This window comes from Dermacentor andersoni, chromosome 7, assembly GCF_023375885.2.
Source record: "Dermacentor andersoni chromosome 7, qqDerAnde1_hic_scaffold, whole genome shotgun sequence".
In the NCBI taxonomy this organism is placed as follows: domain Eukaryota; kingdom Metazoa; phylum Arthropoda; class Arachnida; order Ixodida; family Ixodidae; genus Dermacentor; species Dermacentor andersoni.
This window is the reverse complement of record NC_092820.1, coordinates 128,947,662-128,971,671: the sequence shown is the minus strand read 5'-3', so window position 1 is coordinate 128,971,671 and position 24,010 is coordinate 128,947,662. Positions and strand designations below refer to the sequence as shown.

Sequence of the window (24,010 nt, the reverse complement as noted above, 5' to 3'; positions counted from 1 at the left end):
TTGGTGCACGTAAAAGAACCCCAGGCGGTCGAAATTTCCGGAGTCCTCCACTACGGCGTGCCTCATAATCAGAAAGTGGCTTTGGCACGTAAAACCCCATAATTTTAGTTATATCGGCTATCAATGCGCAATTTTAGCAAACCTAGAAAAGGATGAGGGTTTTCAGTCGAGTCTGCACCATATCCACCGGACCCAGAGCCTTTGTGCGCAAATGTAGATGCGCCTCCTGTGAAGTCTGATTTCTCATCATACGCGTCAGCCTACTGCAACCAATGCCTGACAATCCGCTTTACTATCACAACAAATAAAGCTTTGCCATTCTAGCAATCAGGTCATAGCGCTGGATTCATGCGGACAAGAAGACAGAGCGCGCACTAATCACCTACACCAGAGTCCGTTGTATCAGAAATGATATGCATGAGTGTAGATTTCGGGGGTTTTGCTCTGTAGCGTCGTAAGGTAATCTCCTAGAACCTCTGCACAGTTTAGGATTGGAACTGGTCTAATTACTATAGGCCGCGACTAATCTTCCAGGTAAACAGGTAGGCCCTCTTTTGAGCACCACCTCCAAGTGTCATTATGCAACACCTTACGTTTTCTCTACTCGTGCTTTTCACACAGTATTTACCATTTTTTTAATTTCTTTTTCAGAAAATTACATGTTTCCTCCTTTCAGGTTAATATTTGCATAATAAACTGACCATACAATATTCATTCAGATAAATAAAGAAACTTAGGACTACCTTCAATAAAGAAAAGCTTTATTGGCCTAAATGACTGGAGCTCCTAACAGTCGACTGTTTATGAAGTACAAGGTAGTTGTCCACTTCATACACGCACGGGAGGTTATGTCGCCGCTTCTGAAAAATATATAGCAAAAATAGAAAACAGTCTTACAATCCTTGCCATGCTGTGACAATACCAGCCATGTAAAATTGTACACGTTATAACGTTATATACTCGAAAGAACAGAGAATGGCTCACCACAACGGCAGAGGCACAACTCACTTCCATCAGTGCAATTTTGTGTGTTGTTAGGGCCGCAACTCTGGCTGAGCAAAGGCCCACAAGGAACACTGGTAGTGACTGCAAAACCAGACGGATTACATAGGTTCATTTCGCTTTTAGGTAAAACCAAAAATGCGTGAGAATTCCTTTAACAATCAATGTCGGCGTTATTGTCATTAGCACTGAAGCGACATAGCGACACGCAGCATTGCCAATGCCAAGATGTGTCATGTATTAGGAGCTTATAGAGCCTGGCTCCAGTATCGCGTATGCCTGCGAATACGCGTAAAACTTTGGCGGCGCCGCCGTGAATTACGGGCATGGCGAGTGTTTCATTACCGTATTACAAAAAGTTTTTTTAAGTATGCTTGCCACGGGTTTCATTCTGCCCAGCGTCCCATAATTATAAACATTTTTTCTTCATTGAGAGTTGCCCCCACCAAGTGGCTCTAGCTGGCGTCAAAAAGGCACACAAGTAGCACTCACCCAGTTACCCAAGTTGTTCTCAAAGGTTTTATTGGATGCCCCCGGCACATACACGGTCAAATACCCAGTTACTGATTGAAGTTTCTATCAAAGAGGTTCAATTAAGCGCGGAAGATACCCAGCATCGCACATTTAGCGACCCATGTTGGCGTGAAATACGTGGGTTCATTGAAGAAGCCCACATACCCAGTGGCACATACCGAGTGACTGAACTTGACGCAAAAGGTTATGATTAAAGAGGGACACCATATTCAGTGTCACATATCCAACGACCCAAGTTATTGGTCGGATTGTTGGCGTTCGAGCTGATTCCTTCAGCGCAGCCCCGAGATGATCTACCCATTCGACCATGGACTATCCAGTGAACCAAGCTGGCGAGCAAACGTGAGGCCAGGACAAACATACCACCGAGGACTTTTCTTCTTAACTGATTTCGCATTGACGCTGAATAGCTGATGCTCAAGGAACAGTAGTAGTTAAAGCAATGAACCCACTCTTGCTTCAACGGCACATTATAAGGCCTCAACGTTCAAGTTCTGTAGTGTAATATTAATAGACATATATGACACATAAAACGCCCGAATTCATATGCCCAAAAATATGGTTTGTATCTTTGAAGAAACCAACAATGAAGTAAGCTAACAATTTCCATAGTCCGGCTTTCCTGTAAACACTTCTGCAAACAGCGGTTCATTCCAATATCGCCAATCTCTTGCAACGAATTGTAGGCTGTAGCATGATGCTTTCAAATTTATGTGAGATACGCTCTTGCATATGGAAGGTCTAACAGCAATATATACCGTGTACAGGGCTCAGAACATCCAGAGTAAACATCATTTGTTATGTTCGATGCGAGCATTACAGGTAAACATAAACTTGATTATAGTCTTAATGGTGCGCGAGCGTGTCCCTGTACCCGATTGTTTCTAGATTACACATCTTTTAAGAGTAGGGCAGTTCCTCCGATAGCGCCCTGTCACTACGTGTTCGGCTGAAACTTCTCCTTAAGCCTGCTTTCCTGAATGAGGTTTGTTTAGAATACTGGGACTTTAGAACTATCGCAGCACTTGATGTAACTTATATGCAAGGTGCCGTCTCATCGAAGAACGCGTCATAGCGCAAGAATTATTAATTATACGTGGTGCTTGCATCTTTCTAATGACCGTCCCGAATACGCCTAAGAATAGTGTGCTTTCTCCGTAAAGGTATTTCTCATGTGGGGCACCCTCGAACTACATCACTATGTTAGCGCCATATAATTAGAATTATCGATTTCTCTATATGGCATCTCGTCTTACAAACAAATAAATGGAAAAAATGAGTGGTGACACTTTTAGCGTAAGACATAAATATGACTATATATCTCAACTACACTTTATCTGTAGACAGCAATAGCTCGCGTTTTAGTCAAGTTTTATTAAAGTTTTAGTGATGTCCTAGTTATGTCCCTTTACTAAATATACGGACACACTCGCGGCGCGTCACCTTGCCGACTACCTCCAGTTGCTGTTTCTCGGCAGTTTTTCCGAGAAACGACGTGGTCTCTACCGCCAAGCGACTAGGTCAGCGTACTATTGCTGCTACGTGGTCGTACTATTGTACTATTGCTGCTACATGGTTCGAGAACCGGGAGTCCACCCTTACAACATGGGACCTGTTCCTCAGCAACATCCTGGGGACATTCACGAGCATAGCCCGGAAAAAAAGGTCCGAAGTTCTATTGGAAGCGCGAGTGCCAGTACCCAACGAAAACGTTGCCATCTTTACGGGAGAAATTAGTCACATATTCCGACTCGCTGACCCGGAAATATCCGAGGAGAAGAAAGTACGCCTACTCATGCGTGGTGTGAGGGAAATAACTTTTCTTTGGAATAAATATGGAGCCCTCCGAAGACTCAACAAGCTACGCGGTAGTTAAATCCCTGGCCACCGACAACCTGCATGGGACTATCAGAGTGCCTGTGTGGGAGGAGTATCACAAGTTGCTCTCTTCATCACAACCTCAAGTCACTGATTGGCGAGGTCGTACGTGAGGAGCTGCAACAATCACTCGTAATCTCTCAATCGCCACAGCCTCAGATAAAACGATGACGTACGCTGACTTAGCCTCATCACGTTCCGCCTCCGCGCCCGCGGCAGGGCCGGTAACGCCACAGTTGCGTTTTCCACCACGGCCACTGCAAGCGCGACTGATGTTTGGCGCGCGCCCTACCACCGTCTGCTTTGCCATCCTTGTGGAGAAGCCGACCACATCTACCGCCAATGTCTTTGGCTCGAGATGGGGCTGCAAGGGTTCGCCGTTACCGCACCACGCTCGCAGCAACGCGAACACCCACGTTACATCGCTGACTACCTCTCCGCCACACAGTGGAGCACTCAGCAACCATCCCGTTCACAGTCACCAAGCCGTCATCTATCTCCGCAACGCCGACCGTGCACTAGCCTGTATGGCCTATAACCCATATCCGGAAAACTAAAAGCAGCAACCGATGGAGATGCGGTTGCTGTTCGTCGAACTTACGAAGATGCTTTGCTGCCGACGAAGACGCCGTAAAGGCTTTTTGGACGACATATCAACGAGACGACGCCATCCCGACGAAGTCTGAAAGTCAAGGATACATCGACGAAAGAAGACCTGATGACGCGACGTTTCAACTTCGGGTCAACACGACGCAGCCATGATCCTACACCAAGGCCTAACTGCAACGCAAGGCACAGAACCCCCGACCTCAACGTGCTCCTCGACGCCACGCAGTTACCGCATTAGTGGCCAGAGGAGCCGAGTACTTCGCCATGAATGAACCCATCGGGGCCCAGTTGAGGAAGGTTAAGACTGCATGGGAAGGCCCTCAATTTCCAATTGCTTGGGACACCTAATAACGCCGACTAGAATATGCACAGCAAGAATAACCATTCATGACAGCACTTACCCAGCCACCTTCGTTATCCTCCATCAGTGTTCGCGAGACGTCATTCTCGGCATGAACTTCCTGACCCAGCACGGTGCAATAATAGAATTCAAGTCGAAGTCGATAATGCTGTCGGATGATCAAGAGATACCGCTGGAGAGCTCTCGTAGGTAGCACGCCTCGAGTGCTATTGTTATTTGCGGCAGAACCGAAACACCGCATCGAGGGTGATGAACGCCTACTGCTCGATTGTGGAATTTGCGTCGCAAGGGGGTCGCTTGACAGCAAAGAGGAAAAGTGAAAGTGATGCTGACCAACTTCAGCCAGGAGTTCAAGCACGTCCACAAGAGCACGAAGATCGCACACATCGAGAAAATTGTGGAATCCAGCAATGCATTTGTCCTCTGATTCTGCCGTATCTACCCCGAGGACACAGTTGTCGAGCCAGACTTCGACATAAATTCAAGCCTCCCCATCAGTAAGCCGCAACAGCTTAGAAATCTTCGCTGACGATACAAAGTCATCGAAGATTCGACAAACAACAGTTGCGAAGCATCGCATAATATCAAAAACAAATCACCTCGACCATTCCGCCAGAGCCTTTACCAAGTTTCGACGCGATAAAGTGAAGCTATATGGCAACAAGTCAAAGAAATGCTGCGCGACGCCGACATCTAGCCGTTGAAAAGCCCGTGGGCATGTCACGTAGTCTTGGTGAAGCAAAAGGACCGAACCCGGCCTTTATGCGGCAAATATCGTCCATTTCACAAGGTCACAAAGAAGGACGTATACCCCTCCCACCGATAGACGACGCACTGCATTGGCTCTGCAATGCGAAATATTTCTCGTCAATGGAACTCAAGACTGACTACTGGGAAATAGGAGTCAACGTGAGCGATCTCGAAAGGAGCGCCTTCATCATGCTAGATGGCCTTTATGAGTTCAAGGTCATGCCATCAGACTGTGCTCGGTGCCTGCAACGCTCCAGAGCGTGATGGGGTGTTAGCAGGAATGAAGTGGCAGACCGGACTTATTTACTTGGATGACGTCGCAAATTGCCGGAAATTGGCGGAAAGTTCGACGACGAGCTTAGTTGGCTTGTGACAGTACTAGAGGCCATCAAGTTAGTAGAGCCCACTCTGAAGCCGGGAAAGTGCCGCTTCATTTACGACGAGCTTCTGCACTTGGACCATATCACCAGCAAATCTGGAGTGCGCCCGGCCCAAGGAAGACGGCTGCCGTCGTAAAGTTCCAGCAGCCCATCGACAAGTAGGAATTGTGTAGATTGCTTGGCATGCGTGCCTACTACAAGAACTTTGTCACGGACTTTTCACGCATCGCAGAGCAGCTGACGCGTCTAGCTAAAGGTGGTGTCGAGTTCAAATGGGAAACTCCACAGGCCAACGCATTTCAGGAACTCAAACGACGCATGCAGTCGTCACCGGTGTTTGCTCTCTTCGATGAGGAACCTGAAAAAGAAATACTCATTGACGCCAGCAACCAAGGCATTCGTGCCGTCCTTCTCCAGAGGATAGACGGCCTTCAACGAGTGATAGCTTGTGCTAGCCGACCGCTGTCATAGCTGCCGCTAACAGGTCGCTGTCAAAAGCGGAAGGAAATATTCTACGACCGAAAAGGAATGCCTCAAAATCATTTGGGTCACAGCGAAATTCCGCCCTTATCTATATGGCAAGCCATTCAAAGTCGTCTGCGACAATTACGCGCTGTGATGGCTAGCAAACTTAAAGGACCCTACAGAACGCCTAGCGCGGTGGAGCCTTAATTGCAAGAATACATCACTGTAATCTACTGTAATCTACATCACTGTAAGTCTCGACGAAAACACTTTGATGCCAAGTGCCTGTATCGTGCTCCAGTGGACCCGCCGCCCCAAGAGGGCAAAGACGAGGTCGCCTTTTTATGTACAATTAGTGCAGATGACCTTGCCGAACAGCAGCGAGCGGACACCGAGCTCAGAAGCCTTAGTACTTGCATGGCAAGGGCAACGTTGTCCCGAGGGTATTTAGGCGCGGATTGTCTTCGTTTTTCTTACGAAATGACGTCCTCAAGAAGAACTTTTCGGGCGCAAACCACTTTCTCGTTGTGCCCGCAGCACTCCGGTAAAAAGTGCAGCGTGCCCTACACAATAACAAGAGAGCCGGGCTCCTCGGGTTTTGCCGTACGCTCACAAGATTGCAAGAGAAGTGATATAGGGCGCGCCTGATGGCCGACATCGCGCGTTTCGTCAATACATGTCGAGACTACCAGCCACGCAAGACACCAGCGACATGGCTGGTGGGATTCTTCCAGCTGATCCGGCCTCCTTGCCAACCGTTTCAGCAGATCGGGATGGATTTCTTGGGGCGCTTCCCGACGTCAACATCTCGAAACAAGTGGTCCATCGTGGCTACTAACTACCTTACGCGCTACGCCAAAACAAAAGCCCTGCTTGACGGCTGTGCTGTCTAAGTCGCTAAGTAATTCGTCGAGAACATCCTGCTGCGACATGGTGCCCCGAAGTCCTCATCACCGACAGAGGAACGGCATTCACTGCAGAACTCACACAAACCATATTAGAACGCAGTCAGGCAAGCCGCGGGAGAACTGCCTACCTGCCACAGAAGAATGGTCTTACGGATGACTGAATAAGACCCTCGCCGACACCCTTGCAATGTACATCGACGCCAAACACAAGATGTGGGATGCCATCCTGCCGTACGTAACCTTAGCTTACAACAGGGCGGTGCAAGAAACAACGCAGATCCCACCGTTGAAGCTGGTTTACGGCAGGAATCCTACGACGATTCTCGACTCTGGACCCCATATTGCCGCACGTCACTGAAGAAGAGAATCTCGATGTCGCCGCCTATCTCCAGCACCGAAGAAACCGGACAGCTCGCCCCCTTGGGCTTTAGGAACAGCAGAAGACCGACAGCCAGCACTACAACCTTCGACGACGGTGCGTGGAAGACGAGCCTCGCGACCGTGTGTGGGTTTGGATTCCGATACGCCCAGGACGACTTAGTGAGAAGCTTTTACGCTGCTTTTTCTGACCCTACAAGATCATCCGGTGCATTGGCGCACCGGATTGTGAGGTCGTGCCAGACAACATTTCGCAATCACAGGGCCGCCACTCACGACCTGAAATACTCCATGTTGTGCGACTTCAGTCATTTTAGCTGCGCTGACGAACTTGGGGACATTGCATAGCTAAACTTTGGATTTTCCTGAAACTTTGTTACTTTAGACTTTACTTGTCCATTTCTTACTTTTTCATGAATAAGTGTACTTCGTCTTTTTGATCTTCTTTTATGTTTGTAGCATCAGCACGATTCTTTTTAAGAGGGGGTGTTGACCCGTGTACTTGTTCATCCTGTGACCGCGTTTCAGCGTCTAACAAATGTTATTATTCACCGCAGGAGGCACCTGCATGTATCAGAAGTTTCTGGAAAGTTATCGATTGTTCTGTCCGTTGTCACCGAACCTTGTATAATGTGATTGGATGTATGCGTGATGCGAATGGTGTAGAACTTTCTGGAAGACACACTGGCACCAGCGATTACTCTGAAACGTTCGATGACTGATGTATAAAAGCCAACTCCCTTGAACCGCTGATGAGATTTTGACGATTGTCGACCGTGTTCACCTCTATTGCTATGCTGTGAGTGTAACCTGCGTTGGCTGGCACAAGTTCGCTAAATAAAAAGTTAGTTTTGTCATTCAGTTTTACCGCTCTATTATTCACTGTCACTACTATGTGACAATAACCTAGAAGGCTGTATGAGCAAGGCCACTTGTAGGGTAATGTTTCTCTTCAGTGAGTAAAGGTGTAAGGACGACGTTGGCTTTAGGGGCTGTGCAAAGGAAAAAAGAGAAATTCTTTTTTTGTAGTAATATCTTGTTTGAAAGTATACGACAGCGAATCATAATTCCGGTAGCCGAATATTTTATTAGCCAATATAAAGTACATAAAGGTAGTCGCCAATATACGTACTATTACACGGGCCTTATAATATTTTGCTACAGAGTCCCCCCACCGGTTCAGACATTTGTCCCATCGCAGCACTAAATTTGAGATGCCCCTGTGCCCTGTTGTCTTCAGTCAGCGACGCACGCGGCCTTGCCAAACGCTCATCGTTATGAAAGTATTCACGGCATTTTGCGAGCTCGCAACAACAGCACTTCACACTGCTAAAATCGACACAAATTTTCCTCTACCTGGGCTGCGATTTCCTAACAAAAAAAATAAAAAAATGGGCTGCGATTTCCTGTAGATTTCGATAGGCGCTTGTCCCTTGCTCCATAGAAAACTTATCACACTTCGTTGCTCGTACGCCATGGGCTTGTCAAGCACCACCGCCATCTTCAACAGCTGAAAGACGCGGCGCGCAGTGCAGCTACCAGCAGATAAGGCCGGGCCCGTCTAAGAAAGGTACACCGCTTGGAATGGATGTGTTTACTTCGCATTTACAGCTGTGTGTGTTTCTTTTTGGCTAAGAAATAAGGGGGGTAATGTTTTTCTGATTCGTCCGCTTGAATAGAAGACAGGAAAAGTGAAAAAAAAGAAAAAGTGATCACGATGAGAGGTAAGAAGGAATAAACAATAATGAAATTATTGGTGGCATACAGCATGCCGTCATTAGGGAGTAACTTGTCGATAGGAGCATGCGGCATCAAAAACCATTGGAAGTTTGCCAGTAGACGTCTAGTTCGATGCAGAGAGGAATGCATTCATTTTATGAAGAAATGTGTGGGATGAAAATAACCAGCAACTGGTGGGTTAGAAGAATTCCACTTGACGTGTTGGAAAAAAAAAACAGGAGGAAAAAGCACGGGCATTATCCAGTGTCACAATTGAATATGTACTTTTGGCTGGTTCACTGTAATGAGTAGAATGAAACGTCGTGCTCTTCAGTGGGCACGCGAAATGAAAACATGCAGCCGTGATTCTTACCGCAGGTGCAAGTACATGTTCCATTTTGCTTGACGAGGCAAAATGACTTCGGTTTCTCTCGCTTGCATATAGAATAGCACGTTGAAACAGCTAAATAAACAGAACAGCACAATTAGTACGGACATTATACTGCAAACCCTATTTCTTTTCGTTTACCATCTTGCGATACCTTCATGTGTAGCACTTGTGTTAAAAGTAAGTAAATGCCGTTCCTGATTTTTTTTCTGTATTCTGTATGTACATACTTAGCACAAACACTATAGCACTGGATAAATTTATCTGTTCTTTTCAAAAAGCATGATATTTCTGAAAAACTGTATATAAGTCAAAATTTACTCCAAGGAAAATTTCTAAATCACAAGCTAAGAGGTCGGTGCGTATATTGAGCTATCTGATATCTTTTCAGCTGCAGGGCCTTAATGCCTAAATTTGCTTTCAATGTCACTAGAAATTCACTTCGGGCCAATTTTGAAGGTATCTTTCTCAAAAACCATATTTATAAATGATGTCAAATTATTTTTATCAGACACTGTAGTAACAGGCAAAAAGGGGGAGGGGGAATTATGATAGCTGAAAATATAAAGCAGTTTATGAAAAAGTTTCTGAAAACGCCACTTTTATTGTTATTTTAATGAGCCAAATTCAAAAACGCATTCAATTAAGACGTCAAATAAAAGAAGGACGCCAATACAATTGTGTAAAATAGAATTTGTTATTGCAACTAGCTTCAGACCGGAATAAAAAAATGTACCTCCAGCCAACTTTGGCACCTTTATGGAAATTTCAAAGAGCGCTCATGTGATCAAAAATCTTTTTCGGCGAAAATACTTTGGTGAAACCTTATTCACACAATAACCATGTAGCCCAATATTTTTTCAAGAAAATTAATGATGGTCACTTTTGGGTCTGGGACGTTTCGTATGAAATGACCCTGTATTGTCTAGTCACGCGGCTATCTTATCATTGCCATCACTTCAACATCGTCAACCCATTGTCGTCATCCCATCTACGTCATATTGTCTTGATCTATCGACCTCATTTCTTCTTTTTCATTCCGTCATATTACTGCTGTTGTCATTCACTCCTCAATATGTCACCATTGTCATGCTATTGTGGTCATTGCGTCGTCGCCAGACAGTAGCTATTCTGCATCTGTTAACACCGCCGTCATGTCATCATCGTCATACCACCATCATCATATTGTTGTTGTCATACCAAGACCCTCCCGCCTTCTTCGTCAAAAACTCGTCGTTTTCCAGTTGCCGTAATGTCGTCATCTCGCTTTGCCACCGTTATATTTTTGTCATCATTTAGGAATCATCATCTGAATGTCGTTCTGCTGTTGGCGTAAAACCACCTTTGCCATTCCATCGACATGTTTCTTTCTTCGACAATCCATTGGCAGCACTAGGATGGTGTCTACAGAAGTGGTCATGCCGCCATACTCATGGGATACCTTGACAACTGAGTCAATAGCAACACGAGAAAAAAAAGCGAATTAGGTCACATAAAGCAGCTAGAACTGAATTGTCAGAATTTCACCGCTGTTAAAAAAACTCCGCTTGATAAATAAGATGTCAGCTTGCCTTGCTCGAATACTAATGGCATTGCCATCGACAGTCAACGTGAGATGAGTTCTGCGTAATATTAGTTTATGATGTTGCATGACACTGCTAAATAATCGCAATTCTTCGCAATTACATTGAAGCTAGTAATTCCCAAAGCGTATGTAAAATTATGTGCCCGGCCATATTGTACACGATATGCTGAGTAACTTAAATTAATTACACTTAATTAGGCACTTTGGAGTGTCTTTCAATACCATCACGTAAGTCGCCAAAACCAATTCTTCGGATATGTTTCCTCGTGCGAGTAAAAATGTGGAATTTAGGAGCACCGCGGATCAGTATTAGTGCGCAAACTAGTACAGTCTACAGATTTTTAACACTGGCGCGCGAGGATCAACTGGCCGGCCGGTGGGCACCATCTAACAGCGCGAAGCTAGGAGCCTATGCATATATACAAGAGTAGCGCATGCGCACCAAGTTTACTGCAAACGCAAGTTTTGTCTGCAGCACTCTAAAAGCAATTGCACCCTTTGGGGTGTATATCTGGCACACAAGAATAATGCACGCCCAAGTACTTACACGAACTTGTCAATTCTAAAGCAACGTTTCTCGAGTTGTACAAAGGCAGGCTATCTCACAAATCAGGATAATCTCACAAATTTACACTTTTTAATGTTCAGTTACATTTGCCACAATCGGCACCAATTGCTCACGGTATTAAGGTTGGCCTGAAGGTGGGTGATGTCGTGTTCGTTAGTTATATCTCTGAAGATTGCACAGTCATCTGCAAATATGTGCATGTCAGAAGTTATTGCTGAACGTAAGTCATTATTACAGACAAATAATAATAGAGGTCCCAGGATGGAGCCTTGTGGCACTCCAGACTGAACACCGCTATCAGGTGAGTCATGGCCATTAGTTGTTACAAACTGGTAACGGTTAACGAGAAATGGCTCAATCCATTTTATAACATTATGATCGAGGTCTAATTTGCTTATCTTATAATGTAAAAGTTTATGGCCCACTTTGTCAAAGGGTTTTAAAAAATCTAAAAAGATGCAATCGGGAAGACAAGCACGGTCAAGTATTTGTTGTAGTTTGTGAGTAAATGTTAATAATTGTGATTCACATGAGAATGATCTTCAATAACCAGGCTGTGATGGCGAAACAAAATGAATTAGACTAACGAAAATCCTAAAGCTTACTAAAAATAATGTGTTGTAGTATTTTGCAGCTTGTAGGAGATGTTTTGCCTGCCAGATTTGCGGCTCACAATGTACAGTCTCGTCCACTCTTAGGGTGAACACGGCTCACCGTGGCCGCGCTCCGCGGGGCGCCAGTGCTTCCGGCGCGGCGGCGCATCGAAGCAAAGCGGCGCAGGCGCACACGGACCCAGGGGAGATGCTTCGCGTCGTCTGCTACAGCGCTGGAGCGTGCCACCTCTTGCTTTGCTGTAAAGTACACTTCGCTAGACCCAGGTGACTGAGTGGCCGAGGTGGCATTGCGGGAAGGCGCACTTCACTAACTGGAGCATTTTCCGGCTGGTTCCGTCTACACCTCGTGAACAGCCTGCTTAATCAATATACATCAACAGAAACAAGCTTTTAACCACATAAATCACTTAGCATGTTTTTTTATAAATGATGAGGGTAAAAATAGTCATTTTTTCGCGCTCTTTATTAAGCTGGGGCCTTTTTATTTTACTCTCACAGCACTTGGTGTAGTGCATACCGAGAAACCTATTAGGCGCGCTCTTGGTTGGAGCCATCATGTGGTGAGCCTAGCGCGCCGTTTCGCGCAAGTCTTGATGCTAGAACGAATGTGCTTAATTGACTTAAGAAAACGATCAAAACCCGCTATAAATTTCGCAGAAAGTTAGAGAGCGATTGTTCAATCGCGCATTATGTTTGCCATGGATATTACTATCAAGGAGGGCAATACAATTGCTTCGACAGCAACTAAGAAGTGATATCCGCTGCTTCGCACTCTCTTATTGACACGTTAATGTCGCTGGTATGAGAGCATGGAGCGCTTTACGCGATGTAGGAAAGTGGTCTCCCCGGCATAGCAACTGATTTGGCGGCAATTTTACACCCCCTTTTCATCTTTCTACGTCCTATAAAAAAACTAAATTCATTTTTGTTGTCACAGTTTGGGTAAAATCCCCGAAGCGGTGCCGGTCCTCTGACGGCTACCTGACGCGAGAAGTCGCATTCTCATTTAGAAGAATCGTCGGTCAATTATTTGATTACGTTGATTAGGTGAAGTAAAACATGTGGCGCCGACGTATTTTTTTGTTAGTTTTTTTCTCCTGGGAGTCAATGCACGCCGCAAGGGAATGCTGTTTCTGTCAGTTTTAAAGAGGCAATTGGAGTGGAAAATGTATAATCTACATGTCTGTTTTCTAGCTTAAATTGCGTCTTGCCGGGTAATTAAGTCATTATGGGCTTCTATTTCATTTCAGTACTTCCTCGGAATTGGCCATATGCATATTCTCGCTAGCATATAATAATTTGTTAATTGTGCGGTATACGTCCCGAAGGGACACAAGGCCTTTGAGTTACGCCATGGGGGTGGGCATCGGATAAATTTGGAGATTAGGAGGAATTGACTTCTTTTATTTTCAGGGGGTAGGCGGGGGTGGGCTGGGCTGAGTGGGTAAAACCCAAATATGAATACGGCACAGGAACCCTTGCCGCGTACAAGCGATGCTGTTGCCGTCGTGGGGAAGTGGCCGGTCCGTGTGTTGGACGAACGCGGCCACGATATTTAAACCGGCGGTCATGAGGCCGGCGCCCGGTGTCGTCTGCCCACAGCATGCCGGTGGTCGGCAAACGGGCTCACCATTTGTAAAACCTAAGCCCGGCCCAAGCCAGATTGCTGTGGTCGGGCCAGTTTACTTTTTAACTGACCATGGGCATCAGCCGGATCTACCGCCGAGCCCCCCCCCCCCCCCCCCCCCTTTTTTTTTTTTTTTTTGCTGAGGTAATGCTACCCCATCTGAGCTAAATATGATGATGTGGTGCATCCAACGACTACTCAACTGAGGCCGCTCAGGAGTTAAAGATTCTGGGATGACTCGCCAAATCGAAAGCCACCAGAGGTGTTTCCTTTAAACGCATTTCCGTCGACTTCCATGATGAATTGCATTTTGTTCGGTTGCTGGTTGCCATGGCGCTTCGGCGATAAAAACGCTGTAACAGTGCAGGATAATTTCATTTCCCCGGTGCACTTTGGAAACTAGCCATGTCCCGGGTACTGGAAAAAGAAAGACGACGCCTTGTAGATCTGTGCCCACAAAACTATTCCCAACGCGTTATATCGGAGATGACAAAAAGGCCACTGAAAACTGTAAATAGAATCGTCCAGGCTTACAACAAGGATGGAAGAATTGCGGATTCTCCCCTTAAAGCCCAGCAAAGAGTGACCATTGTTGCGGCCGCTGCTGCAAACCCGACCTCCACCGTTCCAGAAATTAAGAACAGCCTCAGGCTGGGTGACGTCCCTGTCACGACTATCAAGCGTCGCCTCTACGCCCCAGCTTAATAAAGAGCGCGAAAAAATGGCTGTATTTTTACCCTCATCACTTATAAAAAAAAACATGCTAAGTGACTTATGTGGCCAGAAGCTTGTTTCTGTTTATGTATATTGATTAAGCAGGCTGTTCACAAGCTGTAGACGGAACCAGCTGGAAAATGCTCCAGTTAGTGCAGTGCGCCTTCCCGCAATGCCGCCTCGGCCACTCAGTCACATAGGTCTAGCGAAGTGTACTTTACAGCAAAGCAAGAGGCGGCGTGCTCCAGTGCTGTAGCAGACGACGCGAAGCACCTCCCCTGGGTCCGTGTGCGCGTGCGCCGCTTCGCTTCGATGCGCCGCCGCGCCGGACACACTGGCGCCCCGCGGAGCGCGGCCACGGTGAGCCGTGTTCACCCTAAAACTGGACGAGACTGTACTTGGTGCGTATGCGCTATACTCTTGCTGATTTCATTGCTTCGCGTGCTCAGAGGGTGGTGACCAGTCGGCCAGTTGACGCTCGCGTGGTAATGTTAAAGGATCGGTCGACTGCACAACCAAGCTGCGCATCTGCAAATAACGCAACCTTTTATTCTCGTCACTAGTGCGTTGAGCGCCGGTTCCAGATGACTGAAACTTTTATACGATGATGAGCAGATGTGATGCCTATATGATGCCATAGTTGAGCTTTTCTTGAAACATGGTACCTGATCACTTCGGCACATGTATTTACAGTCCAAAATGTCCATCCAGTAGAAGCCCAACTTGTACGATATTCTAGATGAACCGCGTTTATATTTTCATTTGCCATGAGGCATATTCCCTTTACTGCCATCAAAACCAAGACAGTAGCCCGGTGCACACGGTCTAATTCGCCTTCTTCCACGGATGAAGATGGGGGCCTACAAGAGAAATCAGCTCAGTCCACCATGGCCAGAGCCCGCCGATCAATTGATCCTGGAACGGAAGGCCTAATACTAGGTAGCTGCGTCTGAATCCCTTTTTCAAATTTTCAAATACCGTTCCAATATTTGTTGATAGCGCGTAAGAATTCACCTATCCTTGCATCAATATCATTGCATCACCTATCCTTGCTATACTACTTTTTAGTTAGTTCCATCACTACTAAAGAGGCACCATCGAATAATGAAGCGTATTATAACGTAAAGCTAACGTAGTTTACTTCGGTTGTACCACTAGCCCTCTACAATCGGCCAAACAATTCCGCCCCCCTGCCCACTTCACGTCTCAGTCGAAGGCCACAAGAATGTGAATGCGCATGGTTAATTCAAAGAAAATAAATTTAAGGTATTTGGCAGTCTGCGTCTTTCTGTTCCACTACCCTTCAAATTTGGTTAAAATTGTTTCGAATGCTTTCACTACGCTCGCCTTTCACATAATGTCGTGAAATTGCGAAATCTCACCACGTAAAACTAACGTCTAGACACTAAAGATGCAGTTATATGCCAAACTAAGGTGCCATGCGTAATGCTCCAAACATTTAGTTCGCCTGTGTGCCTCAGTTTGCTCGAAGAATGTCAGTCAACAAAGACACCGTGAAACGTGCGAAAGCAGCAGACAATAAAATGTCGAGATAGTGCAGATCTGGCGTATTTGCACGCCAACCCTTTTCTTTTTTTGAATACGTTAAACGATAATTTCTAATGATGTACCTCACTGGGGTAGAACGTTGAACAACTGTACGAAGGCAAGAATGGTTCGACTACGTGACTCCATCTTTGACCCCATCTTTGACGGCCACCCATGACGTAATGCCCAGGTGGTGATAACACTAGTGTGAATCTAGATAATTCAGTGAAGCTGGTGGTGCACAATAAGTTGAATTTAATGTTATTGTATAATTGGCTCATTGAGCTGAGGGCGTCAACAGAGCTCGCACAGGTTCCGAAATTCAACAAGCTCTGGCGTTCCTGTATAACATTGCAAAGCTAAATGATTTGATGCAACCGGAGAAAGCCCCCTTCCGAAGCTAAAAAATCTGGCTGCTCACTGATTGCTTTGGCACCGACTATTCAGAAATTCCATGCAAAATCAGTTTGTCTGCGTAGACTGAAGATCCAGGAGCGAAAGTATGACGTTGTCGAAGAGATTTTGTGAAAGCAAAATAGAATGGTTTGGCATTATACGGCCCCTGCTCCAACCACACATTTCCTCACAGGCTGGGGCCAAGAGATCCGAGTGATTGTATCTATTTATTTAGATGTAGAAGCAAGCTCCGTGATTGTTTTCTTTTTCCTCTTTTGTTAAGCGGATTTTTGTTAACATTCACCACAGGCTCAAGTCTATCATTCGTACGCCAAGCGCAGTTTATGCAAAGACCAGCTCAAGAACTCTCCAACTTTTTGTTACGAGTGCGAAAGCCCACTTTACACACTGCGCAAGCCTGAAAGTTTAACTAGATATTACCGCGTCGGGTAAAACTACACCCTCTATCTAGCCGCATGCATCAACAAGTAAACTAAAAAATAAATACACTAAAGTGAACAGGGCATACAAGTCCTACTTTTCAACCATTTGAAATAGTCCCAGAAATAACGGAATAGGTGTTAATTCGCAACTTCAGAAACAGTCGTAAGACGATCCGTCAAACAGCAGCTCACATTATGAGTTTCGCTTCGCGCAAGCCGCAATTTGCCATATCAGGCATACACACTTATTATTTCTGTCCTGAAAGTGGGAAGTTCATGTGGCTTTCAGATCCTCCAATTTGGTTGCGTCAAACATCAAACTAAAAAGCTTTGTTCTCTGTAGCTGTGCATTGCAACAACCCAAGGAACTTTTTTAATGTAGCTTAAATGAACCTCAGTGAAGCACTTCGGCCGATTGAGGGTCGAGCGGCCCGGTTCATTGTTTTTAGAAAACTTCAATGCGATCCATTACAGTTCTGTTTCTTTTGATTTATTGAAACCTTGGTCCTACCATGAAGGTGTAACCATCTACGAACCTTATGACTGGCTCTGCGCTAGACTCAGTTCCAAGGAGCAAATTATCACGATGCTTCTAATGACTATATATCTGACTGATTAGACTAATACTAGGCGCATCAGGGGGAATAATTCATGAATATTTTCATGTCATCTACCAATTGAGCCGAAAATGTACTCAGCAATATCTACATTACGCATCATTGTACAATGCGTGTATTACTGTCATTTTTCTTGTTGCTCAGGCCGCATGTTGCGCAGGGTTGCTGCTGCGGTAATGCCATTTCGGGCGGCTTTATTTTACGCCGATGAATTGCTGGCCCAGCGCGCATTGGTAAAATGATTCGTATAATGCCCAACCATTTCATCCAGGCTTCCCAAAACACCACGTAAGTCGAAGTAAGGATACGCGAAATAACGTGAAAATGCGCAAAACTTCGCAGTCGCACAATTCCCTCTTAGGCAATTCGGCACGCACTGTCTCCTTAATAAATCATAGCTACAATTTCCTTGTGATGACCTACTTTTGTCATGTAGAGAATAAGGTCCCCGTGGATGATGACAAACATTGCTGAATATTACTTTACTTGCCTGGAGGCTTTGCCTTTACCATTTGTGAAGCAACCATCACTAGAAAAATGCCCACAAGGCATATCACTTTCCAGTTTCCCTGAAAAAAAGCAAGCACAATAGAGTTAAAAAACTAACTTCTGGAGGTTTACTTGCCAAAACTACGATCAGATTATGAGGAACGCCGTAGTGAGGGATTCCGGAAATTTCGACTACCTAGGGTTCTTTAAAGTACATCTGGGTACACGGTTGTTTTCGCATTTCGCGCCCATTGAAATACTGCCGCGCTGGCCAGGATGCGATCGCACGACCACATTTTTAGCAGCCCGACACAATAGCCACTATACAACTATGGTGGATCACAATAGAGTGGCAAGTGTACAAGGCTGTTCATAATAACCCCAAAACACATGAACTCTCAGCCGAGAAAAAAGTTATCGTTCAGGCCATGCCCTAGAGGAATAGAAAAATAGCGAAGACACTAACAAATTTAGAGAAAAAAGTTTTTATTCTGACGTCGGTAGTATAAATAACTAAATAGCTACATTTACCCAGCACGCCCGCTGTAGAATGTATTTCAGACAGATACTATGAATTCTTTATTTTTATATTAAAAAACTGGTGACTCTACGCCTATTGAAACTGTTGATGCGTTTTGCGTACTGTCACTGCAGCAAAAGGCGGACAAGAAGTGAAATTTGTGGATAACTCTAAGTCAGTCAAGGTAAACCGAAGACTTATGAAGTTACAGCAAAATGAGCTGAAAAAAAATTGTTTTCTAATAAGCAAGCGAAAAATAAACCGACGAGTATAGTACATAAAATCTGTTTGAAGAATCAAACACTGCGATATTGTTGACGTAGCCAAATTTTCAAATGCTCTTACGATAGATGGTAATTTGCTCTAAACACGCCTGCTGGGTTGCTGACGCCTCTACCGCGGTTCTTTGCACCTGCTATAACTTGTAATTTATACTGTTCTGGTGGCACACGTGGAAGCACTGCGCACCTGCAAGACGAAACCTTGACCGGAAGGAATATAAGCTGTGGCAGGCAAAAAATCATATAGTATTGCTTTGCAACGCAGTTGTATTGCAGAAATTAACACTATATGCATGACGAAGATGATGCCAGTGTATAGGCTCACGGTTTAGCAAGAGTCGTGATAGGCTTCCTCTTTCTGTAAACAGATCCACATGAGTTGTATTTTCGACGCAGCGAAATCTTCCCTGCTTTCGATTTGGCATTGGTAGCAAGACATGCTTATAGTGTTGTAGTACACGAAAGGACATTTACAAAAGAGGCAACGAGAACAATATAGGGTGAAGCTATTCTAAGAGCATAACTTTAGACATGCATATGATTGACGAAAGAAAATTTGGCAAATGCGCCAGAATGTTTCATTTATTCTTACCATTTAGATACAAAACGACATTTTCGAAAAGACAGCGCCTCACGTGCCGTTGTTGGTATCTCGAGCGGTTGTGCGAAGCACCAGATTTTGGTTGTGATAAAATTTTCTTTAATAAATACATGTGACAGTTCCTTTCAGATGTTTCCTTAGTATGTTACCCTTTAGAGTTAGGCTCATTCACGCAGCTTCCCGGTCTCCTGTTTACACTCATGTTTCTATATCTCTCTTCTTTCAACTTTTTTGTACCTACAAAAGGGCAGTAATTTCAGGCAGCACACCGAAGCGCTGTAAATTTTAATGCTGCTTTGCATCTAAGTTTTGCATTGTTTTGCAACCAGGCAATAACTAGCAATTTCTAAGCATGCAAACAGACACCAAATGGTGCCGACAGTACCTGACGGATTACAGGAAGTAAGGAAAGAGTACTGTGGTCGCAGAGGGGCTGGAGGTGGGCTCACAGTTCGATGACATAATAGTCCAGCAGTGAGTGAGTTAGTGAGGGAGTGACAGATCTTTATTGGGTCCGCAATAGATGCGAGTGACCTCAACGTCACCCGGCTAGGCCCACCCGGGAGCCATCGGGTGAAAGCTGTCGGCCGTCTCGTGGGCCCTCTGGATTGCCAGAATTAGATACGTCGGGTCCAGGGCCTTATTAGGCTTCATCATTTCCTCACCCGCCGTGGTTGCTCAGTGGCTATGGAGTTGGGCTGGTGAGCACGATGTTGCGGGATTGAATCCCCGCCAAAGCGGCCGTATTTCGATGGGGGCGAAATCCGAAAAACGCCCGTGTACCTAGATTTAGGTGCACGTTAAAGAACCCCAGGTGTCTTAAATTTGGGGAGCCTTCGACAACGGCGTGCCTCATAATCAGAAAGTGGTTTTGGCACGTAAAACCTCATAATTTAATTTTCATCATTTACTCTTTGACGAAAGAGGGACCGGCAGGGGTTCAGCCCCACAGGACATGCTCGAAATCCGCATAACCACCACACAGGGGGCAGACCTGGCTTGGGATGCGTTCGGGGTACATTGCCGGGGTACAGTGCCTTGTTCACACAGTACATTGTTCGGGGCACAGTGCCTCAGGGCAAAAAAGCCTTGAGGCACTGCAGATGTCACATCAATAGCAGTAGATTCGCTCGAGCTATAAGAGACGAACTGGGAATGAAGTGAAAGGAAGCTTGAAATCAAGTTAACTAGTTGAGGATTATTTAGTACAGCGTTCAGTTTAGCAAAGAGTTTAGAATGTAATACTGTGTAAATGCTTTAGACAAGTCTATAAAGATAGCGTCAACCTGGTCGCCAACATCAAGGTTAAGGAAAATGTCATGCGTGAACTCAACTAACTGCATTGTCGTACTAAAACCGCGCCTATGCCCGTCCTGTATGTTAGACAGCAGATTATAATATTCTGTGTATTTATGAATGGTATGTTCTAAGAGTTTGCATCATTCGTGATGTTATTGAAGTCGGCCTGTAGTTAGATAAAGACTGCTTATCACCATATTTTTAGCGATTAAGCACTTAGCCAACTTCCATGAGGAAGGAACAGGGGCAGATGATAAAAATTTGTTATATATCACCATCAGACACCTTGATGACCACAAGGAATAGCGAAGCAAGAATGCATTGTCTATCCCGTTGGGGCTGGTGCATTTCTTGGTATCCAAGTTTATTACGAGGTTACGAACGCCTTCATTGTTTATGTCAATGTCAGTTATTACTTCAGAACAAACTATATTGGTGAGAAAACGAATGAAGTTGTTATCGGGTACAAAAAAGAACTGAAAATACTTCTTGAAATAATGCGATATATCTTATGGATAACTGACCACGTCATTATTAATTTTGAAAGAACTGGCTGAAGGATAGCGAGGTAAAATAGAAGACAAATTTACGTGGGTTAGTTCTTAACGGATGGTGCATTTAAACGCTGAAAAAGAAATCTTCGGCAGTATGCATATTGAAATTAAGCTCATTTTTTGCCTTGTGAAACCGGTCTAGTGCTATGGGATCGTTAGTATGTTTTGAAAGCCCCAGGCAGCGCACACGACGAGATAAAAGCAAGATGTCGCGAGTCATCCAGGGAATGTTGAACTCATGACTCGACTAGACAAGACCTTCAAAGTAATTCACAACACAATTTACATCATGTCTTTCTGAGCGAGAGCAAAACGTATCGAAATGATCACCTAAGAGAACAGTAATGGAAGTGTCGTCCGTACGAGTGCAATCAGGGAAACTAGTAAATGTATAGGGCGATTTGGAGGTTGCACAAGAGAGCCATAACGAAACGCCTTTATGGTCTGAGAGTCCATCAACTACTTCGCAAGAGAGGTCATTTTTCACTAGATCAGCACTTAAGAAAACTAAGTGGAGGATGGAATTTAGCCTAGCTTCACTAGAAATAACTTGAATCAGCCCAATGGGCAAGAACATATATAATAATTGATTACAAATTGCTACGTCACGACCTGCTGTGTTTAGTGAAGGCCAGTGAATGCCAGGAGCATTGAAGTCGCCCATACGGATAAATCGTGATTAAGCAATGTTGTCAGGCACATGAAATTCGCTACGGCATGAAGGACATCAAGGGAAGCACCGGGCGGAAGATCTATAACGATATTGATCATACACTGATTATACAAGACAATTTTGCACCACACGGTTTCTGTATCGGCCGGCGAGGGCAAAACTGAGAAACGAAGACCCGAGCGGATAAGCAGTACGACGTCGCCGCCAGTGCCTTGGATCGTGTCTAAGCGTAGGACAATAAAACCGTGCGGAGTAAACTCTGAGTGATAAATATTACTATGTAGCCATGACTCAATGACGCCTATAACATAAGGGGAATAAATAGAAATAAGAGATAGTAAGTATGGAAGATTTTTAACAATGCCGCGAGCGTTAATGTTCAAAAAGATGAAGTTATCGAGATGGCTAGAACGATGTCAGGTAGTGGATGAGCCGGGTGTTGTAGACACAGGCTCGCACGGTAATGGTTGATTAGGTACGTTTACTAATGTGCTTGAACTATCGTCCCAGTTATAACAATCTTTATCACTGAACACATGATCGTATCTTAACTTCACAACAGAGTCATTGTTACGAAAACAAATTGATGCTTCCATGACTTTTTTCTGAATTGATCTAATCCCTGCAGAGAAATCTTCTGTAATGAATAAATTTGAGGGCTTGGGTTTATAACTGTTTTCTAGAATCACAGTTTTATCACTGAAGTCAGAAAGTTTCAGAATGATAGGACAAGTGTTAACAGCGCGTGCTCTACCAAGCCTGTGGGCGCGTTCAATGTGAGGACAGCTAATATTGAAGGTCTTGCTAAATACAGACGTAACGTTGGACAACAGTATGGTAGCGCTTTCTTTGGGGTTTCCCAAAATACCGTGTATTATAACATTATTTCTTCGATAAAGATTTTCTAGGTTATCATATTGTAAGACCAGCTTGTTAATTTGAGAAGATAAGGAGTTGATTTCTGCATATAATTCACAAATTGAACTAGAGTCGTTAGGTTAGGATTCCTATCAGCAATGCCACGAGCCAACTTATTTTGATCAATCAGTAGTTTAGAGAACAGTTCGGATAGAAAAAGATAATGAGTGTCATGGCATACAGGAAGAGAGCGTGCATCAGCAGCCTCATCGAGAGCGGTGTTAGGAGAAGTCGCATTCCGGGCTCCTGGATTATTAACAGAGTGACTGCTTTTACTGGTACAAGCTGACTTGGACTGGTGGCCCCGTTTGAGTTCCATATCACCGCTCACGATGAGCCAACTCGTGCAATATAAAAGGTGCAAACACGAGGGCACAAGGCAATGTGGGCAAGGAAGCAGCAGCAAGAATGGATCATCAGATCGAATGCGTAAAGCGTCGGAGTAGTAACGTACCTGCACGAAGAGCAAGCGGCAATTTAACATCGTACTGGTGCTGCCGCAATTTGGCCCAATAAAGAATGGATTGATGCGCAGGATATTTATACTCCTGGTCGCTGACGTCACAAACTGGCAGTTGACGGTAAATGGCAGATCAAAAGCCGAAGTTTCAAAAGGGACACGCCGGAACCATCACTTATCGCAGTGATAAGGTAGTCCCAAAGCAAGCAATTGGTAGACTTCTCGTTCGCGGCCAGAAAGGATGGAGCGAGGTCAGACGAACCTAATTCAGGTCATGTGACATCCCAGAAGGTGTGATCAGCAAAACAGGCGAGGCACTGCACGAATAGCAAGCAACAATTTAACACCGTACTGGGGCTGCTGCAACCTGGTCCACTCAAAGGTCGTGAATGTATTCAGCCAGAAGGGTAAAACGAGTAGCAAGCCCTAGCCCTTAGCTCATAAAACACCTGAATGGGGCTTTTCGCTGTGAAAATTGCACTGTGAAACAAGTGCATCATGAGAACCTTGGAAAAAGAAAATATGACTGCTTCGCCACTTTGATAAACAATGAGAATTGTCTACGAAAAATTTTGTGGGCAGGTGGCTTGTGCAGTTGTAATGTAAGCGGGAAACTGAACGACCTGGACCTAGCTGTTTAGTTTATGCGGCTGGTTCTGGGGTGAAACCAGGTTAGTGTTTAACAATTATTTATATATTATACAAAACATGTCTACTATGCGAACAATGTG

At 45.0% G+C, this 24,010-nt stretch overlaps 1 protein-coding gene across 2 annotated transcripts; it reads right to left on the bottom strand.

Moving 5' to 3' along the window:
• Window positions 1–744: 744 nt before the first annotated feature.
• Window positions 745–23,771, bottom strand: LOC129383741 (uncharacterized). Of its 2 annotated transcripts, none has more exons than XR_011895532.1 (5): window positions 23,274–23,771; window positions 17,908–18,053; window positions 9,358–9,447; window positions 985–1,086; window positions 745–860 (listed from the first exon to the last, which is right to left on the bottom strand). XR_011895532.1 is itself a non-coding variant. In XM_072289108.1 (5 exons), exons 1-5 carry the CDS (start codon window positions 23,301–23,303, stop codon window positions 847–849), a joined length of 315 nt encoding a protein of 104 aa, XP_072145209.1. In that variant the 5' UTR covers window positions 23,304–23,766; the 3' UTR covers window positions 745–846. The 2 variants fall into 2 exon arrangements, 1 of the variants encoding a protein (XP_072145209.1); XM_072289108.1 differs by having other exon boundaries at window positions 17,975–18,053; window positions 23,274–23,766.
• Between the last annotated feature and the right edge of the window lie 239 nt (window positions 23,772–24,010).

Bases quoted from the DNA above. Each gene is read 5' to 3' on its own strand.
- LOC129383741 (XM_072289108.1), bottom strand. From the start codon at position 23,303: ATGTTAAATTGCCGCTTGCTCTTCGTGCAG. The intron at 9,448-17,974 runs GCAAGTAAAGTA...CTGTTTATTTAG, and splicing joins GGTAAAGGCAAAGCCTCCAG to CTGTTTCAACGTGCTATTCT. The intron at 1,087-9,357 runs GTAAGAATCACG...CTGGTTTTGCAG, and splicing joins AACATGTACTTGCACCTGCG to TCACTACCAGTGTTCCTTGT.